Consider the following 25,033-nt stretch of genomic DNA (forward strand, 5'->3'; position numbering starts at 1 on the left):
GACAATTTTTGACGTCGCAAGATCATCGATCGAGTAGCGGCGAGGATAACTTGTGTGTATACGTGCTTTATGTGCGAGTGTGTCCGTGCCTTTATGTATGGCGTTTGAGTGTACGTGAATTCGCGTGTATGCCAGTAGGCGCCAAGTATACATACTTTCACTATGCGCGTGAACCCTGACATAATGCAATCGTAGGCACGGGGGTTCTCCTAGATCGTCCGCCGTGCAACTTAACGTACCTCTTCACGTTGCTGCAGGCATCAGTGGAATTGTCATCGCGAGATTGCAGGCGGAAGGTGGACTTGACAAGAGCAATCAGCCTGCTTTATTGAGACAAGGTGGTGAGAGCTTACCAGCATCTTACGATGTATCTGAGACTGGCCCTGCTGCTTTTAATATCCGGTGAGTAGATGACTATTAAGGACAACACTCTTGTATCTTTGAAACCAATTGGACAGAATGTCGTGTTCCATACGGTAAAGGAATTTTGTATGGTCACTGTAAAGGTTAGCATCGAACCATCCATGTCTAACCACGTACCTTTAAGTTAGGAACGAACAACCCACGCACTTGATTAAAAATGTGAATGAGAATCACACCTCATTTTCTGTGTGGGCAGAGAGCTAGAGACATATCTAGAGAGAGATAGAGAGAGAGAGAGAGGGGGGGGGAGAGATAGGGAGATAAAGCTAGCGAGCATTTTGTATGTCAGAAATATTCGGGGGCACGTGTACTATATGAAAATGATTTAGCGAGTAAATTCCAGCATAGCTGCATTATTTGATAAATTTGGATTGATGATTCGTGGATTCGTTGACTCCCTGAATACTTTCTCCTTGTCTCCATAAAAAATATCCCTGCCCAGTGCTTGCAGGGTTTCGAAGAATGATCTAGACTGTTTGTACGCCAAAAGCAAACATGGCGGTAGTATCGAAGGCATTCCTCCACACCATTTACCGAAATAAGTGTAATTGAAGGGATTCTCAACGCAGTATTCAAATTGATTCGGGAATAAAAATGAATTTTGTCAAGCAAACGGCAGTACAAAAGGGATATGAATAGAATAGAAAATCAAATTCCCCACCAGTTAGTTTTATTATGCAAAATTTACAAACATGATTTGGGTTAATAATCATTCAACAGTATCTTTTCAGGTAATTACTGACTGATTACAATTCAAGAATCCCCCAATATTCTGTAATTTGTGTTGATAATATAATTTCATATGGGTAATTTGAAATCTATGTGTTAAAGCCTATTATGAGAGACATTTCACATGGTGACATCTTGGCCCCAACCACTAGATTATAATGATGACATACTGCTAAGTTCATGAAAACAGAAAATTATTCTAAATTCGATATCTTTTAGTTAATGATTGTTGATACTGCTCCATTTGAATATGCGCTATTCTTCGAATTCTACTTTTCTTCGTCATGGTGTGTGATTCACTACTGCGAGTCGTTTGTCATCAAGAAGAAGATAAAGGACTATAGCCATTTTGGTATAGCCGATGGGTCATTATATAGCATGATCTCTTCTTATTTTGTAGTCCTTTCGTGTAGCTATCCAACAGATCAAGGGGGCCTAAAAGAAGAGACGAAGACGGTTTAATAAGCACTTTATACCTGTACAACAGCCTTCTCTTGATAAGGAAACCAATGTAGAATAATTCTCCATTAAAGATAAAAATGCATGACAACTGCGAACACATCACATAATTGGAATTGCATGTTTTTGTATAATCTTTCATTTTTTTAGCGCATGTAGGGACATTATGCACTACGTGTTATGCGCTATATAAGCACTGTCAATTATTATCATTGTTATTATATGAAACACACACAATTGCAAATACGTATATATATATATATATATCTATATATATATATATATATACACACACACACACGTATGCGGATATATGTGCCACGTGCGTGTTTGTTTATGTGAGTGTGTGTGTATGTCTGTGTGTGTGATTGTGTCCTTTAGTTCATTTTATGATAATGGACACTTACATAATTTTGTAATACCTCATTTTGTCTCGTCTCATAGTCAACTCTCCATTGTATTGTTACTCCTACTCCAGTCTCATTTCATGTTTATTTGTTTGTATATCTGTCTGCTTTTGTTGATCTATCTTTCTAGTGGGCTTCCAGACTATTACTTTTTTTCTCAACTGATGTTTTTCCTCTGAGGGGCCCACAATCTACAAGCTTTGTCTTCTCAGTGGGTCCCTCCATTTTTCGAATTTTGCATACTGTATAATTACTTCTAATCACTTGAGTTATATGATAGTGTATAATTATTTTAAGGTGGTACAATCATTGTATATACATTCTTTCATGTATACTTTACGCACCTTAATTTCTGTTATCAAAAAAGTGATGTTCATATCTTTTTTGTCGAAAATGAAATAAAACATTGAATTGAATTGAATTGAATAATTATCATCCGTGATCATACAAATAATTACTAGTACCTTCGAGTATTCTCATTCTTTGTGGGCAGTTCACCACGACACCTCTGAGACGATTACACTCTCTCATTAGGTGCTCAGACTATTGTAGTATTGTTACATTTTCTACAGATATTTTTGTAATTTTTCCACAATTTATCAAAAAAATTAAATGATAATTAATATGTATACGTGTATTTTGTAATCATTGGGATCATCGAGATTGGGTGTTCCTTTACTTCTGTGGTTGCTGATATGCGTTGAAGGTTGTTGAAGGAACGAAATGTGATGCAATCATGATATACAACATTCAAAACGAATGGACTATGAAACCACTATAATTGACGACGTGGGGACACAGTGCATCTTTATCAAAAATTACTTCAAGTGATTCAAACTACATCAAAAATCCCTCTGATCCCCTTTTCATGAACAAAATATGGTGTTTCTTTTTGTTTCTATTTGCCTTGTGGATTATGTTTAATATCCGTATGCAAATACACACATCAAATTTTACATGCGTGTGTACAGATATTTAGTGTAAACAGGTAATGCAACTGTGCATATTATGTACGTGCATGTAAGCACATAATTATAGTATAACCTATGTATACAAATACATACATACATGCATGCATATGAAGGTATTTGTGTATGCATTTTATCTCTATGCACTGAGTGTACGTGCACGTGTGTATAATATGTACGGCTAGGACATAACTAGAATCATACCCATCCCAGCCTAGTGTATAATGAGATAACTTATCAATTATACACCCACATGTCTCCAGCGTCGTTGGACATTTTCCCACTGCGTGTGTTATAATAGGCGCAATTGTAATGGAATTAAACTTCCCTCGAAGGAGTTTGACAGTATGCCCGTTGGAAAAAAAAAAATCATTTCCGGCGATATTTCCATACAAAAAAGAGAAAAGAAAAAAAATGCACAGGATAACGTTTCCTGTACAGTTCTATACACCGGATTTGCTGACGCCACCAATGCACTGACGCTCGTGGGCGAGCGCGTATAAGACATCGCTCACCAAGAGAGAGAAATTCACTTTGGTGAGGAAAGAAAGAGAGAATGCAGAGACGGAGAGCAAAGAGGGGGGAGAGAAAGAGAAAGTGAGAGGGTGATATAACCTATATTCATTGGGAGAGACGGTGCGAAGGGAGGAGAGGGTTCTGAGTCCGATTTATTGACACAACGTAGCATTAGTTGGCAGGCTCCTATTAATCACGGAGATATTATTTACTCATAAAAACTAGAGTCTTGCCCCCCCCCATCTATCACTGTTTCAAATTCAGTGGTTTAGTATAATAACATCTTCGTTTCCACGACTGTGTGTCTATGGAATTCAGCGTGTCGATAATACTGAAGCCAAACGTTATGGAAATAATTTATGCGTCAGACAGGACAAGACATTATGTTTATACATAATGTATATATATAGCGTTACATTCTAATATTTTTTTTTGGTTATTTGAAATGAAATAGATGAAATGAAATGAAAAGAAGATACTAATATACATGTATCATAATATATTACAATGTTTATTGCCTAAATGCTATATTCTGTTAAAGCGAAATATGCATTGTATGATATTATATTTGTTATATGGTATGTTAGGTGATACAGTTAGGATTAACACAATGAACAAAATTTTATATATATAGTCACCCACGGTTCAGCCTGTGTCACACTTCATAATTTACCTGAATATAGCAAATAGTGACTTGTGCCTTTTGAAGCCACCCAAGTTTTTCCTTGCATGCTTGGCGACGTAGCGGCTTTCCCATTGTGCACTACGCGCCCACAGCATCCTTCTCTTGTGCATTTTGTAAGTTCCCTCATTTCACCCTCATACTCAGCCCAGTCATGCCTTTCTCAAAACCGAATTAATAACGTACAAACATAGTATATCAATCCATGTGAAAGAAACATCGTCTGTACTCAATAACTTTGGTATGATATACCTGGAGATGCGTGTAACATGTAGAACAAAAAGGAAATTGTAGGAATGTACATGCTTATATCTGGACGTTACTCTGTCCGATCATTTTGTTTTCTCAAAGTATGTGCGCATATATATATATATATATATACTGCTCCTAGAGAGAGAGAGAGAGAGAGAGAGAGAGAGAGAGACATGTATATACAATTCATTCATTCATTCATGCATTCATTTTTTTTCATTTTCAACAGAAACATAATAATATATTGCAGAAATTGAATACATAGATTTCAACATGATATACACAATAAACGATGAATTTACACAAAATTGTAAGTACACGGAAATGTTGGAAATGTTGGAAATAAGGTGAGTGTGCTATGTTTTTGTAAATCCACAGTATATATTGTGTATATCATATAAATTATATGCATATACAGCAAGGCCAGTGTGCTATCTTTTTGTGGTTCCACAGTGTGTCACAAATTGCTGTGAATTATGCTCACAACGGGCAAAGAAACGGTGATTTTATTTAAGTACACAGCATAACACGCAGGTAGGCCTATCTAGATATGTCAATGTAAGTAAGGAACGGTAGGGGGAAAAAAGAACGAGGGAAACTCTTGACCTTTTGATGTGGGACCGAGCAAACCTCACGTCACTTGTTCCAAGATTACCAACCCTTAAACTGACGATTTCAGTACTTGTGGGTGCTTCGTGGCGTCAGCGAAGATGCACTGGAATAAGTAGACGCATGAATAATCTTATTCTGTGGTTGATGTTCCGCCCGTAACCGGGTGGAGGGGAGATTGTGTAATAATAAGAGAGAAAAATAATGACAGAATGGATGTGGTGGAACAGTCACGTCATTCCGGCTTGATAATTACATGGGTGTTGCTCCGGTTTTTTTTAAATCCTGTGATGTTTACGTGAATACAAATAGAGAGACGATGCCATTACTGTTTATTTGATGATATATCACACATTTTACTGCTCGATTTAAAGTCGGAATGATAATTTTTATGCAAATCCCCCTTCATTTTGATTTATATTTGGTTTGTAATCAGACTGAAGTTGACATTGAAATTTTCGAGGGTACATTCTTTTACATTTGCTCTGCCCATCAACGTTTACAAAACATTCCGCTTGTGACGCGACGTAAAACTTACTTGATACATATCACTGTGCGGTGTCTTCATAATTCATTAGCATAGTCGCTGCACGCAAACCTGTTTACGTTAACTTTAATTTGTTTTTACTTTCGTTTTGATCATCATGTAACGTCTCGGATCTGTCGCTGACATAAGCGTGTTTAAAGCAGAGTTCATTCTGAGTAAGATCAGTTTGGGGAATCCAGGATATAAACATATATTAATGAATGTAATGAATGTAGGTTCCTCCAGTAAAGTTTGTTACCCCTCCCAATTTCGTCTGATAATATAACTAACATGATGCAATTAACAAAGGAATCCCCTCTTTGAAGGCTTTTTTGTTTCGCAGCGGGGAAAGTGGTCATCAGGAGGTTATCCGTTTAAAATCATGAAGAATCAATCTTTTCTTGACAATCCAACAAAATTGACCCTCTCTCCCGCCTACCGTTTCACTGTTAAATCATTACCAAATAATGTCAAACAATCTAATATAAAGGATATCATCTTCTTTGAAAGAGTATATCTGCTAGAAAGAACACAGTGTCTCATATGTGTACACATAGTCGACTGTGTGAAAATCCTCAAATTTAACAGTGTGGAGATTATTCCACACTGTGGTATGATCTTTTCTTTTCACAGAGAGTTCACATAGTAATGTTCTTTTTTCTTTGTCTAACCGTGAATTGATGATTCACAATGTGCTCACATTGTTAAAACCCTCGAAATCCACAGTGTGAAGAGATTTCACACTGTGTTAACATTGTGTTTCACATTGTGTATCCCACTGTGGGGCACTGTGTTCATTTCAGCAGGGATATCTAGCAAAGTGCGATTGAATGGGGAACATAATTATGAGGCTAACTCAGGGCGTTTCCTCGTAAAAATTTATGATATGAAAATTTAAGCTTACGTAGTGCTTAATATATTACATTAGTTTGACGAATGTTGAGTTGCACACTTTATGATGTGAAGCGTTATTGAGCAGTGTCGCGTAAATGTCTATGGTACATTGGGGATGGCCATATCAATTTTTCTTTTTTTTTTTTGGGGGGGGGGGGGGTGGGAAGTGGGGGAGGGTGGACTGATCAGATGCGTTGGCCAAGTACCTAGTGAAGATCCGAGGGAGAGGAAGAACGCATGGTTGAGGAAAACAGGATGTTGACGTCTTGTTTTGTATTCAGGAATATTCAATCAAGTAGGTAGTGACATTTTAAGAAAGTCGGTGGGATAGCATTCGACAATACGATGAGTGTTGGCAAACGGTTACTCATTAGGTAATATCACTGACGATAAAACGTGACGATCTCCAAATTACAGTTCTTTCATGTGATTTCACATTCTCTGCGCACAATAAACATAAAAGTGATCTTCCCTGCATACGCTCATATATGCAATGTATACATATATCTATAATGATATATATATATGTATATAGGCCTATACATATATATATATATACATATATATATATATATATATATATATATATATATATATACAGGGCTCGACACTAACGGTGGCCCGGTGGCCCGGGGCCACCAAAAATGAAAGTCGGGCCACCAAATTTCAGAAAAGGGCAAATTTGGTGGCCCACGTCGGGCCACCAAAATTTTTTGAAAAGTGTGTCAATAAATTCGTAACTTTTTGCGCCGGAAATGCATTAATGCATGCAGTGAGTGTGCGACTTATTTTTTTAAAAAATGGACTTTTATCAATGTTTTTTTTTTTTTCGGGCCACCAAATTTTTCTCTCGGGCCACCAAAAATGTGAAATTGATGATTTTGGTGGCCCCATCGGGCCACCGAAAAATAAAGTTAGTGTCGAGCCCTGATATATATGTGTGTGTGTGTGTGTGTATACAGTGCACTCACGTTATAACGAACACGGTTATAACAAAATTCCGGTTACAACGAAATAGAAATTCAGGCCGCAACATAATTTACTCTTTGTATTTCATTGTTGTACGCTATAGAATATTCACTACTTCTTGCCAAAACACCTCATTTAGGCAGACCTTAAAAGAAATAATCATAAAATCGTAATAATTGTGAAATCCTGATCACACAATAACATTGAAATTATTACAAGATGAAAATGTCAGACTACGTTATAAACGCATCTCCCAACCAGCTCTTTTTCAGTCTCCATTGTCCTGTTTTCATGAACAAATGAGGTCAGTTTAATTGGGATACTGTTACTCAAAATGAACACACATGTAATATATAAGTTTCCGACAAGCAAAAAGTAACGATCACTGATATAGATTATGTAGAAAACACCTATACTCGTCTAAAGTTGACTGAAAGGCTTTAGCTCTGAAAAAAAAAACCCGTCAAAATTGCCACGCCCACAGGAATAAGTACTGTCTGCTCAACTATATGCAGACATTGCAACTCTGTATCTTTTTATTTATCTTTTTCTTTGCAACTTTTCAGGAAATCAATATACAAACGAAACTAAAACAGTAGCAATGATAATAAGTACATATTTTGTGAAAATCAAGTTTTATCAAAAAGTTGATAGAGATTATATTGTAGAAATTTTCAGATGCAAGATAACAACTGCAACTGTTCTAAATACTACATGATATTTTAATACTGCTCTTTATTGATTTAATCATTCATTTCATGAGCAATCTACCATCTATGTACCTATTTATTTGTCATAATTTCTTTGAATTTACTCGCAAAAAGTTTTCCAAAGAAAGATGTAACTGATGATAGATTGATAGATATCAAAAGATTTGAAAGAGCACTCCATATACATCAGGTCCATAGTGTTTTAAAGGACAAGTTCACCTTCATAGACATGTGGGTTGAATGAATGCAGCAACATTAATAGAACACATCAGTGACAGTTTGAGGAAAATCGGACAATCCATTCAAAAGTTACGAATTTTTGAAGTTTTTTCTCACTCAAGGCTGGATGAGAAGACTACTATATAGCTTGTGATGTCATATGTGCATAACGCCATAAAGACAGAATAAAGAAAATTCAAAAGAACACTTGACTTCTCTCTTTCAGAAGGCAGGGGGAATAATATTACCCTTAACATATGTAAGTAACTATACTTGAAGAAATGTGCACATTATTCAAAAAGTGAAGTTTTGTGAAATTCTCTTTTGATTTTCTTTATATCGTTGTACGCATATGACATCATATACTGTAGTATAGTCTTCTCATCCAGCAGTGACTGCGCAGATACTTTAAAAATTCATAACTTTTGAACGGATTTTCCCCCAGACTTTCACTGATGTATTCTACTAATATTGTTGTATTCACTAAAATCCACATGTTATTGTCCTTTAAGGATTTGTGAGCTGATAGAATTCTTTGGTGAATATAGTTGCGGGTATATATTGGGTAAGAATAAATGAAATTTCAAAACGTAAGGTAACCAGTTTGTTTTTGTTTTTACTTAAATATTGCTCTTCAAGGAAAAAGTGAGTCAAATGCATTTCTGTATCACATTGGTCTTGTAAATCTTTATCTATATTGATAAAATAAAAATTGGTCATTAAAGAAGTATTGATTCTCTTTTAAAGGCATTATTTACAATTTGCAAATGAAACAAAAACCAGCTTTAGTGCTTCAAACTACTTCGAAAATGTGAGTTTGGGATAGAAACAACCAATGTAAAAAGTTCAGTCATTATATTCAATGTAAAAAGTATTGCTAAATCAGGGCTCGACACTAACTTTTTTGTTTGGTGGCCCGATGGGGCCACCAAAATCCTCAATTTCAAATTTTTGGTGGCCCGAGAGAAAAATTTGGTGGCCCCGAAAAAGAAAACAATAAAAAACATTAAAAGTCCTGTGTTTTTAATGTTTTAAAGTTTTATCCAGTCATAGTAAGAATTGGAAGTTGGACATACTTTTGCTCATAAATAAACCTCAACAAACTCGCAACACTCACTCTCAGGCACTCATTCAGTCCTTTCCATCCATCCTTTAAACAAATATAACTGCTAATTTCCGGCGCAAAAAGTTACGAATTAATTGACGTACTTTTCAAAAAGATTTGGTGACCCGAGGCGGGCCACCAAATTTCCCCTTTTTTGAAATTTGGTGGCCCGACTTTCAATTTTGGTGGCCCCGGGCCACCGGGCCACCGTTAGTGTCGAGCCCTGGCTAAATATACAAAATGTGCACAATTGTAATAATAAACTTGTTTCTAGACTAAACTGTCTACGGTTATGGTTCAGTGAGAAAAATAGTGAAATCTCTTTATATTTTAGGCTTTATTGAGAAATTTTGATATGGTAGAATGTTTTGTGAAACTGACCTACACAATGCATCAAATGTGATATCTTGAAATTTTTTTTAAAAAAAAATCACAGCTCCCAAAGGTAAACAGGACCTTTAAGGGGGTTCCTCATCAAGGAGAGACGATTGCTTGCAAACGAAGCTAATTTGGGGTTTCGTCGGGATTCGTAAACAGTTGCAATAATTTTTTTTTTACTGTCCAAAAAGAAGTTTTTAGGCCCGTTTTTAAATCACTGCTCCCAATGGTATATATAAACTCTATACCTGAAGATGGATAATAATCAGCTATATATATATATATATATATATATATATATATATATATATACATGTATATATATGTATGTCAATGCCAGTCTTTATTTGAAACTGACTTCTGTCATTCTCCTCCTGCTGCAGCTGGCGTACAGTGCCAGGCTCCCTCAGCGTCGGAGGACAATGAAGAGTCCGACATCGGCCAAGGGGACTTTGGACCGCCGTTCCTGTCCCCTGAGACTGGAGCCGTTGAAACAGCTCCAAGTAGCGAGGTATAAATTCTAGTGACGTGATACATCACGATTTTGATGTTGCTGTTATGTTGTACGTTTGTTTGTCTACTGCGGTTTTCAGTTGTGTGTTCGTTGATTTGGATTCCATCAACCATGCACCGAGCCCTCTGCATCCCACATTGATATCTTAACCATAGATATATGTGTGAAATTTGTGAATATTTGACTCGTTGGCGCCAAGAAGTTAAATGCACGAAATGTTGGCAAAAATGAATCAAGTGCACAACGTATCCTTCCTATAAAATTGACGTACAGTGTAAATGATGCTAAGCGCAGAGGAGACACCTCTCTTCATCACCACGTATTTTCTAAAACTATAGCTTATATCACTTACAACTCTCTATACTAGAAACCCGCTGCAAATGAAACACTTTCAAGATCGCTTCGGGCTCTTTTTTTTTTATTTTACTTTACTTCTGCTTTTTTTCAAGATATGATGGAAAGGTATATGTACTTGCCTGGCAGGTATACAAAGGAAATTTATTCTCTGAAACACAATTACATTTAAGCTCCAGACTTGTCTTCAGGCTTCCCAGCAAATTGATGTTGTCAGCATCAAATTATTCAGTAGTCTGCGATAGTTAAGGGTCCTCTTCCTAATTTGTTGACAAATTCGTTTGAATATTGGGCTAGTTTGAATATTTTAGCGTATATGTTCCTCCATTTCAGGAAGAGAGAAGTGAGAAATCCTTTTACTTTTCATAGTGCAATAAATGTAGGGCTCTTCTTCATACCTTTTTGCAAATAAAGCCAATAAAGCAAACAAACACACACACACACACACACACACACACACACACATACACACACTCGTCACGGGACATCGGTCAAGTCGCAGACATCACGAGGCAGATGTCTCTCAATAACACTTTCAGAAAGTCTTCCCTCACCCCCCCCCCCCCCCCCCCCCCCCAAGGAAAAGACGACCCCATTGCCCGAGAAGAGGAATACGCGGACAATGCAAACAATCCGAACATGATAACTATGTTAGGCACACCAGCATCTGGCTCTAATGTTTTCTTTCCAATGAGACAAACCCCCTTACCCAAATCTCTCAGTGTGTGTCTGATGATACGATTGTCCCTTTCCTTTTTCAACTGAATCCATCACAATCAAACATAAAAACCTGAAACAACTCAGCCACTCAAGAAAACGGACGTCAGAAGTTATAGTGCTACCACTTCTGGCAAAGAAGCATGTACGTTAAAGAGCGTAGGTAGCCTGAAGAGTTCAACGCAATAAAATCTCTCGTTATGGATCTGACCGTTGGAATTCTGTCATTAGAATAGTTTAAGCTGCAACCCTTTTACAACGACTGCATACTGCCAGGTTCAGTTTGATAATGGACACTGCAAACTGTAGAAATCTTAACGCTGCATCATTTTAAGAAGCGTTCATAATGCATATATATATATATATATATATATATATATATATGTAATTATACATTACCATAATGTATATACACACATATGATTATACTTATTAAGATAGATGCAAGTTTTTTTAAGATCTCAGGACGTTTGGAATAATTGATATCTATGAGATGCTGACATTAATTTGCTTTGGAATACAGTGCATTTTGCTGGTGTCATAGACATAATCATATACATGCAACATACTGTAAGGAAATAATCAACACTGAAGTAAGAAGTGCCCAGACATTATTTTGATGTCTTTGGTCATTTAAAATTCTTCCATTTTCTTTATTATACCAGAATTGCCTGCACATTGAACTCTTTGCATTTTGTACATTATGTTGATAAGGGAGAAGCCTAATTATCAAAGAGATACCAATGTTTTGGCTACTTAATAACAGGTTCAGGTTTCTTATAAGAAGGATTTTTTTGATAATACATGAATCATTACATTAGTGACAAAAATGACAAAAATGATAACAATGTAGACCTTTTTTCCCCTTTGGCGCCACATGGCGTGTAGCAGGTTTGAATGCAACGCAAGGTGAAATATCTTTCTACAATCATTTTGTGATACATTTCCTAGCCTGTTACATTTCAGGCAAAAAAAACAAAAAACAACCAAAAAATATTCACCTCAACAAAATAATGTAATAGTAATTCCTGCTGTACTCATGCGGCAATAAAAGTAGATACATTTAGCAATATGAAAGTTATGCTTTCATATTGAATATACCAGAATGAATTGATAAAATATGTTTACATATTGGCCCAGAAAGAAGCCGACTGTTTAACATTTGAAAGTTATTTTTGAAATTGTACAAACAAGTTCAATTTGTTGCTAAAAATGTTTTCGAGTATACTGACTGAAATTTGACCTCCGCCGCATAGCGTTTGGCAATGGTCATAAAAATCGCTCTTTTTCGGGCCCTCTGTATTATTCTTGAGGTAAACTACCTTTAAGTTATCATATTCATCACTTGAAGAAAAAAGAAATATTATTCCTCAAGCAGTCATTTCAACATATCCACATTGTTCTTATTGTTGAAAAAATATTCATGGTGTTTTGATCATTTTGCAATTGATGACGTATTAATTCATAAGCCAGTTTAGAAAATTATTGTGTTAATTATTTAATTTACATTTCATTACACGTGTAACGAAATGATTGTAATTAAAGCAACAAATCTCGGTACATTATCAAAATTAAAAACGATAACGCAAGCTGGATGAAACATTACTCAGGGAGGGGAATGGAATGTGACCTTTTCTAGTGGATATATGGTGCATGGGCGGAAAGAAAAAAGAATTGGATGATGCAAACTTTTGAATGGGCTGAGTTCAACGATTTAAGTGAATTTTAAAGGTTGAAGAACACCTCTGACTAAGTACAGTGGAAACTCCCAGTATCTGTAGTGTAACAATAATGGTTAATTACATATTGTGAGGTAATGAAATCCCTTCATCAAGTGTTGTCTACAAGAAATGTTGGAAATGCTATAACATGAATTCCAACAGACGTTTATCGCACTGTAGACAAGCAATATATTTGGTATGTTTTTTCTTTGCTTTTTTATATTTAAGTTTAAAAACCTAACCTTTTCAGCTTTTTAAGTCCAGCAAACAACCGTGATTTGCTTATTTCAATTACGCATAATTTGTGTCTTTGTGTGCGTCATTTGAAGATATGACTGTAAAAGCTCCTTTTCCATAACATTGTTTTTGCCTACCCACTATACTGACTTCATCTCGATGGTAACCAATTTGCTTCCTTTTGTTTCTTGTTTTCTTTCGGTAATTATTTTACCTTTCCTCTGCAGGCACCCCAGTCTGTGCCTGAACCGGTGAACTACAGCATTGTGACACAAGCAACCACAATAGCGCCCTCTCTCGCCGAGATAGCTAACTTTACTGTTCGAGATGGCGAAGGGAACGCCTGTATTCGCGCGTGCTTCTCAGCTGTGCTCAATATATTTTACAGCAACAAAGAGGTTAGTTTAATAGAGAGAAAGAGAGAGAAGGCGACCACTTTTTGAATGCAAACAAGATAAAAGTGTGATCACAAAACGTGTCAACTTGAGAAATTAATACTTAACCCGCGAAAAGATGAGGAAAAATCAAATATTAGGAAAATGTGGGGTATTTTCAATAACTTAATTAACAATATTTCTTTTTGTGCAACAGGTGAAATATCAGTGAAAATGTTTTATGTTGTTTTGCGCTTAATTCGTTTTGCGATTGATCGAAAAAGTAATGTTCAATTTTCAGACGTCCTTTTGCAGCCGCCTTTCGATTAACTCCAGTTAGCGCGAACTGTTAGCTTGTAGTACAGCAGTAGTGTTTAAAAGATGCAGATACCTCTTAAATAACTTTCCTCGCGTTCTGAGTTTTTGCTGTGAGGATATGTGAAAATGAGTTGTTTATACTAGACTGAAAAAAAGAAGAAAAAGCGACGTTTAAAGCACATTTAATTCACCGACATGAGTAATTCAACATAAGATTAATATTACTATCATTATTATCATCATTATCATAATATTCATGATCATCATCGTAACCTCGCTTACAGGCAAAACCCACTAATTCTCTTTCTCTCCTTTTGAAATGTTCTTTGTATGGAAATTAGCAGCTCTACATTGGCAAAACTATGATAATTCCTCAGTCTTTATGAAATTGTGATTTTGTTGTAATTTTCTGTAGAGCGAAGAGGAGGAGGTTACCGTCCCCCTGCCGCGTAAAGCCACCGCCACTGGGTCCTGCGGGTCGGCCGCCCTACCAGCCTTGCTGTCAATCCAGTGGAGCGAGGGAAAATACAACCTGAAGTTTACCTTCGAGAACGTAAGACAGATCTTTCCTCTTCCTGAAAAGACGCATTATGCATATCATGTCATGCACCATTTATATCAATAATAAAATTGAATTTTAATATGAATAAATGAAGTTTAATAAATAAAATTATAATTTTTTAAAATCATAAATTTAATAAATAAAATTAATATTGAATGTTAACACTTGGACATAATAGGGTACGACAAAGTATACAATTCAGAATGTGGTAATGCCACGAATTCTGTCAGAGTGAGAGTCGCAAATCACGCTGAAAATATACATAATACATAAAATACCAGCGAACTTTTAAATACATTGTAGCAAGGTGAGAAAGATGATAATATTAACATTATTAACATTTTTTTTGCCATTTCGGCCCAGTTTAAAGTATAAAAGTTACACACCAAGTTATCCCTCGTCCCTTTGCATCATATCATGCAAATTACGCATCACTCATTTATTGAACAAAGCATGTTATGACTGCTATGAATCGAAAATGTCCTTAGAATACTCTAAAGAATTCGTGACCTAGGATAAAAATTGTCATTTTGCATTAAAACAAACAATAGCAACCAAATGGAATTTCCTGAAATGTTTGAAGACAAGAATGAAATTCTACCATTATCATAAACAGCACTGACTTGAAAGTGAAAGGGGAAAATGTGGTTTACATTTTTCAAATTCAACAGATTTAGGGAGGCCTACATGAACATATCATAATTTAGATTCAATTTGAATTTATTGCTGTAACCTCAAAAAATTGCAATATGGTACCGACAATCAGTCTAATAGAAATTAGAACAGGCTGACAAGATAAACACTTTTTTTTTCTGTAGATAATTTGATTTAAACATTTTGAAGTCTGTAACATGTACTTGTATATTGAACATTTTCAAACAGTTTAAAACAACCCAAGCTCGTTAGCTCAGTCAAATAAGTTATAGTACATATTCATGAGATTTAGAACATTGAAAATATTAGTTGCTATCATTTATGTAAATTCAATTTCGTCATAATCTGCAATAGTGATTAAAAGCTGCAACATGTGGTATCGTTTTCATATATCAGTAAGAACACACACACACACACACACACATATATATATATATATATATATATATGCAAAAAACATTTAGAATACAAGATAAAAAAGTGATTGCGTGTTCACGACTCCAAGATAATTCATGAATGTTGTTTTTTATTCTTTATTCGAATTTCATTCAGTGCCATAGAATTCGTATTCACAAAAACAATACAAAACATTATACAAAGACAACAACATTGCATTGATCGCACGAATGCACAACACACGCACACACACACACACACACACACACTTTCTCTCTCAAGCTCTGTGAGATTAATGTAAAAGGTGTAAGTGTTAAATGAAGCATGATCATACTTGCAGCAATTGATCTTTTCCCCAAGACTTTGGCAACAGAGAAAAACAAACAAAACCAATAAATCAATGTTATGTCACCTGCTGCTATTGATGTGATTTTTTTCGCAGACGACAGCCGATGGTAAGGAGTCTTGGAAGGCGCGAAAAGTGCAGTTCACGTATAACATGAGCGATCCTACATACTTCAAGAACCCGGCTAGAGGTAAGTGCGGAGACGCAGCAAATTTGTATGTTTTATAGGCGCTTTCTTATAAAGAAAGAAAGAAAGAAAAGTGAAGGACAGTTGCCTGAAACGAAATTTTCTTGGTACAACTGTTACATTTCGTTTCTCTTTGTTGATTGATTATATTGTCGTTTTTATGCTAATGTAACCCTAATCTATCTAGGAATGTAGGAATTCTAAATAAACTGAAAGATTACTTCCCCACCAATATATTGCAAATTATATACTCGACTATGATTTCCCCTTACCTCAACTACGGAATACTGGCATGGGGTAACACGACCCAGTCTTTGCTTGACTCGCTCTTTCTCTTACAAAAGCGCGCTATTAGAATAATTAATAAGACTGGGTATCTATCTCATACAGATGAATTTTTCCATAAGAACAAAATTTTGAAATTGTCAGATTTGTTTTACTACAATTTAGGGATATTCATGTACAAATTATCCAAAAATGATCTTCCTGATATTTTTTTGCATATGTTTAAAAGAAATTACTCTATTCATAACTATCCCACCCGTCAACGTGACGATTATCACCTACCACGTACCCGAACCATTTTGCGAAAAAAACAATTATGTATACAGGGCCGAAGTACTGGAACGATCTCCCCATAGAACTCGCAGGTTGTTTGTCTTTGTCGACCTTCAAATACAAATTAAGACATAATTTATTGAATAATTACATTGCGTAAGTCCATTGAAATTTCCTTCTTTCTTGTTTATGTGCCTTTTCCTACTGTGTTGGTTGTTGTTATTCAAATCAGTTTAAGCCTCTCTGTTTGCGCCCTTAAATTCCTTCACACCAGTACCCCTTTTGGTACCATAAGACTTCGGAACGCGTGAACAGCTGGCTTGTTGTATTCCCCTCCGTGCTATACTGGCTGGTAATTCTAATTAATTCCAAATTTTCTTTGAATGTTAATACTTGTATGTTCACTCTTTAGGTTTCCCGTATTTCCTCCGAGGACTCGCATGTCGAGTTGTTCTCTTTTCACCATTATTCAAATCATACTACTACACTATTGTCAACATTGTTAAATCAACTGTTCTTACATCTGCAGAATGTGGTTGTCTGTATATCACTATTAATGTATTGAGAAGATTCTGTTAGTGCACCAGGTATTTTTGCCTTTCATTTTTGTTTCTCTTTATTTTGGTCCTACGTTGCATCCGTGCTCCTCATCTTTACACTCTGTTCAGAATTTGGGACCTACGCTTAACAAGCTCGCTTTTAAGTAGGTTCGGTCATATTTCTTTAGCGTTATACATAGAACCAAACGTACGATGATTGACCACTATATGTTTTATATTCTTACATTAATTTACTGTACATCCAAGCCGGATATTATCATTCACTATGTTTTTATTATATTTGATGTACATTCCTTCATTGAGAAGTATGAAAATAAATTGAAATTGAAAATTGAAATAATGGGTTTTCTGCATTGTTCACCTTTCATTTAACTATCAGCTCAATATTTCCTACACATATTGCATATAAAGATGCTCTTATATAAGAGCTGAATATTGACATTTGGAGAATGGGACCATCACGATTTTTAGATGTGAAACAAAAAATACCAACGGATTTGATAAACCATTAAAAAAAGAAGATGCTACTTGAAGGATGCATCAAAAGAAATACTCGACATTTGATGAGATTGATAACGTATGCTGATATGTATAATACTTTTTTTAAATCAGACAAGCTGGCTCTCTGAAACCAAAATGCTTTTGTTAATCACTTAAACAGTCTCAAATCAATTTTCACAGTCTCAAAATAACTTTCATCACCGACACCCATCATCGCAATATTTACACGTAAGCTGTACAATCTTCTGTTCCATGAAGCAAGGGTAACGCATTATTGCAGCCATGCGTATATGAAAGTAAATAAAAAGAAGCAGCAGACATTCTGCAATATCCGTATTTCATTCCATACGCCTACAGTTGTTTCGAAGTAAACTAACTTGTTAATAGGGAAAAACGTTAAAACACGTTGGGGTGAGTGTTGTATGAGTCAAATTAGACTCCAATAATGCCTTTCATTGCTAAATATAAATGTGTCAGGATACATTTGTGTTTGAGTACAACGTTTCGAACGGAGGTTCCGTGTTTAATCCTGCAAAGTGCTTACGTCCTTGGACAAGGTGTCTTTCCTCGTGATGTTCCCCTCGACTTGGTTTACCTGGCAATCCTGTGATAATGAATGATAATGTCAGGGCCCTCTTGCAGAGCAATGCCAACACTGAAGAGGCTACCTTGGACATAAAACCATTTTCATTATCATTATAAGCATTTTTAGATGCCAGATACAATATACATTACAGACGGATTCCGAGTACATGTGTATTTGAATATCGAGGGTAGTTGTAGTTTTGATATCATTTCAGGGAATGACGGTCATTAGGTCCAATAAATACAGCATATTATTATTATGTTGCCCTCCTTATATCACCATTTTGTACCTGTATATGACTGCACGTTTACGTCACTGTGACTGATACACTGTAAGTGCTTTGTAAGTCATGGTAATTAAGTTTACCTTTTCTTGCCCCTGGTAGCCCCTTTTTTCTGTGTAACAATCCATCTTTTAGGCCTCCGCCAACGAAGTGGCAGGAGGCATTATGTTTTCGGGTCGTCCGTCCGTACGTCCGTCCCGTTTTGTTTTTGTCGATATCTCAAGAACCGTGTGGTGCTTTTACATCAAACTTGGTATGAGGGTATATCCTGGGGGATAATACTTTGTTTGGATTTTAGGGTCACTGGGTCAAAGGTCAAAGGTCACATATTATTTTGTGAAAAAAAGGTTTAAATTTCATGTTTTTCTCCATATCTCGCAAATGGTTCAAGGTATCTTCATGGAACTTAGTATATATGCATGTACCGATGGGCAGTGATTATCTAGGGAAGTTGGGGGTCATGGGTCAAAGGTCATGGGGTCAAAGGTCAAGGTCAACTCCTCAAAATATCACTACTTTCCTTATATTTATGCAATGCCTGAAGGATTTTTTAAAGATTTGATGTATGCATGTATTACCCAATATATATTCTGTGGGAAGTTTCTTGAAAAAAGGTCAAAGGTCAAAAGGTCAAAGGTCAAGTGAAAGTGCTAAATTGCACTTTCTCCTCCATATCTCGAAAGCAACTCAAGGTATCATCATGAAACTTACGTATTTATGCTTGTTCTACCTAACAGTGATTCTCTTTGGAACTGTGAGGTCAAAGGTCAAAGGCCAGGTTTAGATAATACTATTTTACCATTTGATACTGAAATTATACTTTTTCTCAATACCTTGAAAATTACTCAATGCATAAACTTATAAAAGAGTCAAAAGTCAATTAAAAATCATCAGTTCCCCAAATACCTGCACTCTGACGTTTGAATCATTTATCCAATTGAACCTAGTTCTAGGAAAGTGAACATTCAGCACATTTGTGGCAAACCTGTCATTTTAATATTTTGCCAATTGTGTGAAACTGTCATCACACATTGTCAAGACATTATTAGACCTATTAGGAGAACCATGCATTATGGCGGAGGCGTACCAGTCGCCGTAGCGACATTTCCAGTTTCTTTCTCATTTGTGCTATGTCTCTGTCTTATAATTCATCTTTGTTTTGCTGAATCAAATGTATTTTGTGTTTACCATGTACACATGTCGGAAATGCCGAGTAAATAATAATGATAATAATCATCATCATCGTCATCATCGTCACCAAAATAATAATAATGATGATGATGATGATGATGGTAATAATAATAATAATAATAATAATAATGATAACAATAATATTGGCTTGAGATATCACAGTCATCGTTAGGGTAATTGTTTAACATCCTGTCCCCGTCATCGCTATTAGTATCACTGTTTTTTGTTGGTGTAGTTATGACTGTTGCATGTAACAGCACCGCTGATTATCACTATTGCTCTCTCTTTCAAAATGTCGCCCCCAACAGCTGGTGTCCACACGGTGCGCAGCGAATCCGACGATTCGTTCTTCAAGACCCCTGCCAAGAAGTCGAGAAAGTGCGATGCTGAGAGCGATATTCAACTACTCGGTGGAAGCAATAATGACACCTTCAAAGTCCTGCTAGAGTTACGTAATTTACAACTCCAACCGTACAACGTGGTAGATGATTCATTTAGTGAAGGTAAGACAATATTATTGTTTTTTTTAAGATACGGTAATCTTTTTACATAAAAAAACAATTGAAGAGCAGCTCATTTAGGAGATAAACTTGAAATGGTTACATACAAAAATGTATCTCGAAATAGTAGACTGACGGAATACTGGATAATAATTAGCTTTTTGTTGCTCTTTCTCGTCTCTACCACAATGCAATCATGAATGGCTTATTTCTTTTTTTTTCTGCATGATGAATTTGTATATATTTGTTGTTGTTGTCGTTGAAAATGAAAATGAATAAATGGAATAAAGTGAAATAAAATGGCTGTTCAGGACACAGATATCTGCAATCGGTATTTCAAAGATAAATCTTCTGTATCCTCAATGATTACGATATCTAAAGGACTCTTTTTATTTTCATTGCTTCCTTTCAACATGAAAGGTATTTATAACAGCCTGCCGAAACTCGGCTGTTATTATTTACATGAAAAAGAGGAATATGCTTATACATTCCCTCTCAAAGCCTTAGAATGCATACATTTAGAATAAGAAAAGATATTCATTTGCTTTGCAAGGTAATATCTGTAAATAATTCTGAGCGATAAGCTAATTGTTTGTTCTGTTACAATCGCGTACTGATCTTGTGTGTGTGTGTGTGTGTGTGTGTGTGTGTGTTTGTGTGCGTGTTGATGAAAGAAATGAGAATACGTCTGCCACTATGTATGGTGTAAGTGTTTATCGATTTGATTTGAACTGATTTTACTTTTATACACATGAACACTGTTCAAATCATACTAGCTCACACAAAACGATAAATAGTATTACATAAAGAGAAACCAAAATTTATGACATAAACGTGATATCACGCAGGCACAGTCTTCATGCTTTTGATGTGACCTTTAGTTACACTGATTTAGCCTAAATTCCTAAAATGTATTGATACATATACTATCTGTATATACATCTAAAGCTCTATATGATTAACATTTATATATATATATATATATATATATATATATATATATATATATATATCTATGTGTGTGTGTTTATATATGTATATGCATGTACATTACGTTATAAACGTATGTATAAGAGGATAACAGACATGAAGATATACTCTAGACAAAAGAATAAATGAAAGATCATACGCAAAAATAAGAAAGAGAAATTGAGAGAAGAGGAAAAGAAAAAAAGAGACAACAGTATGGTGTCCACGTCAAAGTGTCACCGCAATGTAGCCACACAATAGTGTGCATATTGCACACATGCTGAAGGTACAATATATGTATTTCTGTCTGTCGTATGCTTCCTTCCGTTGTTATCAAGATTGGAAATAATCATATACGAAAGTATTATTTATGTGGTTTGCACTTCATCAGTGGATCAAGAATGGTGTATATTTGTATTCAACAGCATGAGTCAGTATGAATCAGTCTGACGATTCTTAGAGTATGGTTATCATTGGGGGGGGGGGGGGGGGGGGGGGCAAATAGAATGTGGAATTCTATATGTGGTCAGTGTTTGCCTGTAGGATATTTGAACATATCATCCCAACTTCTGGATGCGAGATGAAAGAATGTCTGTAAATTTGATACACTAGTATAAAACACGTCATTAAGCGTCATAAAATTAGACGATTTATGACAATCATGTCTTACCATATATTACTGACATGTTTGATTTATTTTTTGAGTGATTATAAGTATTATACTCTCAAATTGTCTCTTCTGAAATTGATGAACCTATGATTTAATGTCTTTAACAGTTTCATGCTAATGTACATCACCCACAGCCACGTTATGAGCTTTTACCTGCATAGCTTTCTGTTCAATCAAGCACGGATACTACATTATCGCTGCCACACGTATGAAGATAAAGAACTAAAAGCATCACTCAGTCATCTCCAGATTTTTTTTTTTTTTTTTTTTTTTGCTATTGAGCATACATTATGATAAAGTGTTTATCATTGTGCAGGCAACGGAGCTGTCATATTAGTGATATTAACAAGGCCTTCAGCACAATGATCACGATTAGGCTCTTTTACCAGCTAATATTTGCCTTACTTTCCTCACATCATAATCGTTTTCACAGCACAAAGAACACGGAGTAGATATGTCAATAACTGCATGATATTTGCTCCGTTTGAGCGCGAGTAATTAGCTAAAAAGCGACGCCGGGGATGCCGGCCGTGTAGCAAGCTACTAGTCTTGAACCAATGACATTTTACAAGAATTCAGAGAGTAAAAGCAAAGCTCATTAAATGAAAGTGGTGTTAGAATTCGAATGAAGCATAGGCGGCTATTTTGATTTATATCAAGTAAAGAGAAAGAGGTGGGATGACCTCATTATTTCCATGCATTGTTTGAGTGAAATATAGATTTCCCATTTATTTCTTTGGCCTGTTGTATTTTTCTCTTTGTCGGGAGGGGGGACCTTTATTTTAACAAAGCGCAGACTACGCGCCATGAGAAGTCGTTTTTAATGGATCATCACTGAGCCTGTGTACGCCATGTGTAACCATGGAAACGCATAAATATTTGTGATCTCCTATTAGATTGCATTTCTTGGACTCTCCCCACTCGATGCACAATAATTTGCGCGATGTAATTTATATTGAACCTTCTTTCTAAATTTGGGATCGTAATGTCAATATCAGAATGTGATCTGATGAATGATTTAGCTGCCGTTGTGATCTTCATTTCAAGTTGTCAAAATCAAAGGGCGTGTTACATCTCAGGTAGCAGGTAGCTGACACACTTAGGAAATGTATCAAAACGATATATACACGTACATATAACGATTACAGGAGAATATATCGAAGAGCATAACCAAAATAATTGAAAGCCGTGGCTACTCTAATAATTACTCAATGGGCTAACTTAAAACTTAATTACACCTACGTGATTTATACCATAGGTCATTTTGCCTGTTGGTTTGACAGTCAGTCCATTAGTTAATGAAGCATTTTGGAAATGCATGAAGTTGTTTAACGCAAATAAACAATTCAATTCCAAAGGAGTTGGACGATGTGACTCGTTGTGTACTTGTTGTGTGTTGTGTATAGAAAATAGCATTCAAAGAAGTATTCTCTCTTGACCCCCCCCCCCCCCCCCCCCCCGGTCGTAGATGATTCTTAATCATATAGAGTATGATGCCACTTTGAGGCAGTGTAGGGACTTTTCATTTTTTCTTTCTTGTCTTTATAGCCGAGGTTTGTAAGAACGACAAGACCGCGGAAGGGACGAACATGGCGTCGATAGCAGTTGGCGCCACGCTAGCCCTGGTGATTCTGGTGGTCATCGCCGGTTACGCAATAGGCCGAAGGATGGGTGCCATTACGGACAGGACTTCTTACAGTTCAATGGATTAATTTCCCCCCTTTTTTCTCGCTATCTTTTTTTTTTCCGCTGAGGCTTTTAGTTTGATTAAACATACCCTCGTCCACTATACTAAATGACTTTCAGGGTTGTATGGTCAATTATGAATGAAAAACAAAGAAGCGAATAACATCCAACCTTTCTGTGTATTTGGCAATTACTCCGTGGGCACTGTAATCTGAGTCTGACCAGGGGTGTGTTTAATCAAACTGCACACTGCCCGTAATTCCCCTTGACGCGAGAGGAAAAAGGAGGTCAACAATTTGACTCGTCCCCACGCTGTAGTGATGGGCACGCAGATGTGTTGAAAACCAGTTTTCTCGCACTCTGTCTATCACGAACAGGAGTTTAAAAAAGTAATGCCTACGCCTTCCGTCATTCTATTTTCATGAGATTCTTGATTATTATCTCCTTAAGAAAAAATGCACTATTTGACGAATGATTTTTACATCTCAACTTGGGATCGAGGGTAGACCTATAAATAGAGGGAATTGCAAAACAAGAGTATGTTTAAGCAGTCTGATGATTTATAAAGTTAATGTTCTAAGAACCTTCGGAGAGACCATGAAGTCAATGTAAAGTTTTCATAATTTGTGCAACGTCCTCCTTACGTCATGACATACCGACATACGAGAATCATCCGTTTGCAACGGTCTGTAAACGGCCTTCAACATAGCTGGCATCTTGAAAGCATTTATTACATTTTCTACTAGACTTTACAAAGAAACATTTTAAAACGAAACATCGCATCAGTTATCATGATCTGAGACAGCATTCATCGATTTGAAAAAAAAAAACAACAAAACAAACACATTAAAGTGTTTGTAATGAAGTTGGTTTTTTTTTTCATCAGCGGGAAAATCATTGGTCGGAGAAAGAAGATTACATAACTCACGTACCCGAAGCATATTGCAATCGCCAAGATTATCGCCTTGTTAGTTGGCGATTTGGGGCTATTGAAGTAGCACTTCCTTTGTCAGAAAACACTTGGTGTCAAAGTCAACGCCTGGTGTAACTTGTGTATCTATTACTTCGGCGGTGTGATAGAATTTTACCATGTTGAGTCAAGTTGTAGGTCAAGATTCACATTGTAATAATACATTCAGGCTAGAGTGTTACAACATGATGCTCTTCACCAAACCAATACCGATATAGTGGGGGCAGCTTCTAGTGTGAACGTTGTAACACTTTCGTGTTCATCACTTTGCCTCACAGGTCTGACACTTTATATTGTGTGATGCTGTGCTGTACACTTTGAGAGAATCTCAAA

The 25,033-nt window shown here is 36.1% G+C and overlaps 1 protein-coding gene across 1 annotated transcript; it reads left to right on the forward strand.

Annotated features, from left to right (window-relative positions):
• The first annotated feature begins 214 nt into the window (after nt 1–214).
• Nucleotides 215–24,065, forward strand: LOC139716399 (lysosome-associated membrane glycoprotein 5-like). Its single transcript, XM_071627948.1, has 7 exons — nt 215–402; nt 10,230–10,357; nt 13,617–13,787; nt 14,497–14,634; nt 16,136–16,229; nt 20,214–20,408; nt 23,593–24,065. Exons 1-7 carry the CDS (start codon nt 366–368, stop codon nt 23,754–23,756), a joined length of 927 nt encoding a protein of 308 aa, XP_071484049.1. The 5' UTR covers nt 215–365; the 3' UTR covers nt 23,757–24,065.
• The last annotated feature ends 968 nt before the right edge of the window (nt 24,066–25,033 follow it).

Source organism: Diadema antillarum, unplaced genomic scaffold, assembly GCF_040938485.1.
Source record: "Diadema antillarum isolate AM-2024a unplaced genomic scaffold, OU_Dant_1.0 scf00000065, whole genome shotgun sequence".
In the NCBI taxonomy this organism is placed as follows: Eukaryota; Metazoa; Echinodermata; class Echinoidea; order Diadematoida; family Diadematidae; genus Diadema; species Diadema antillarum.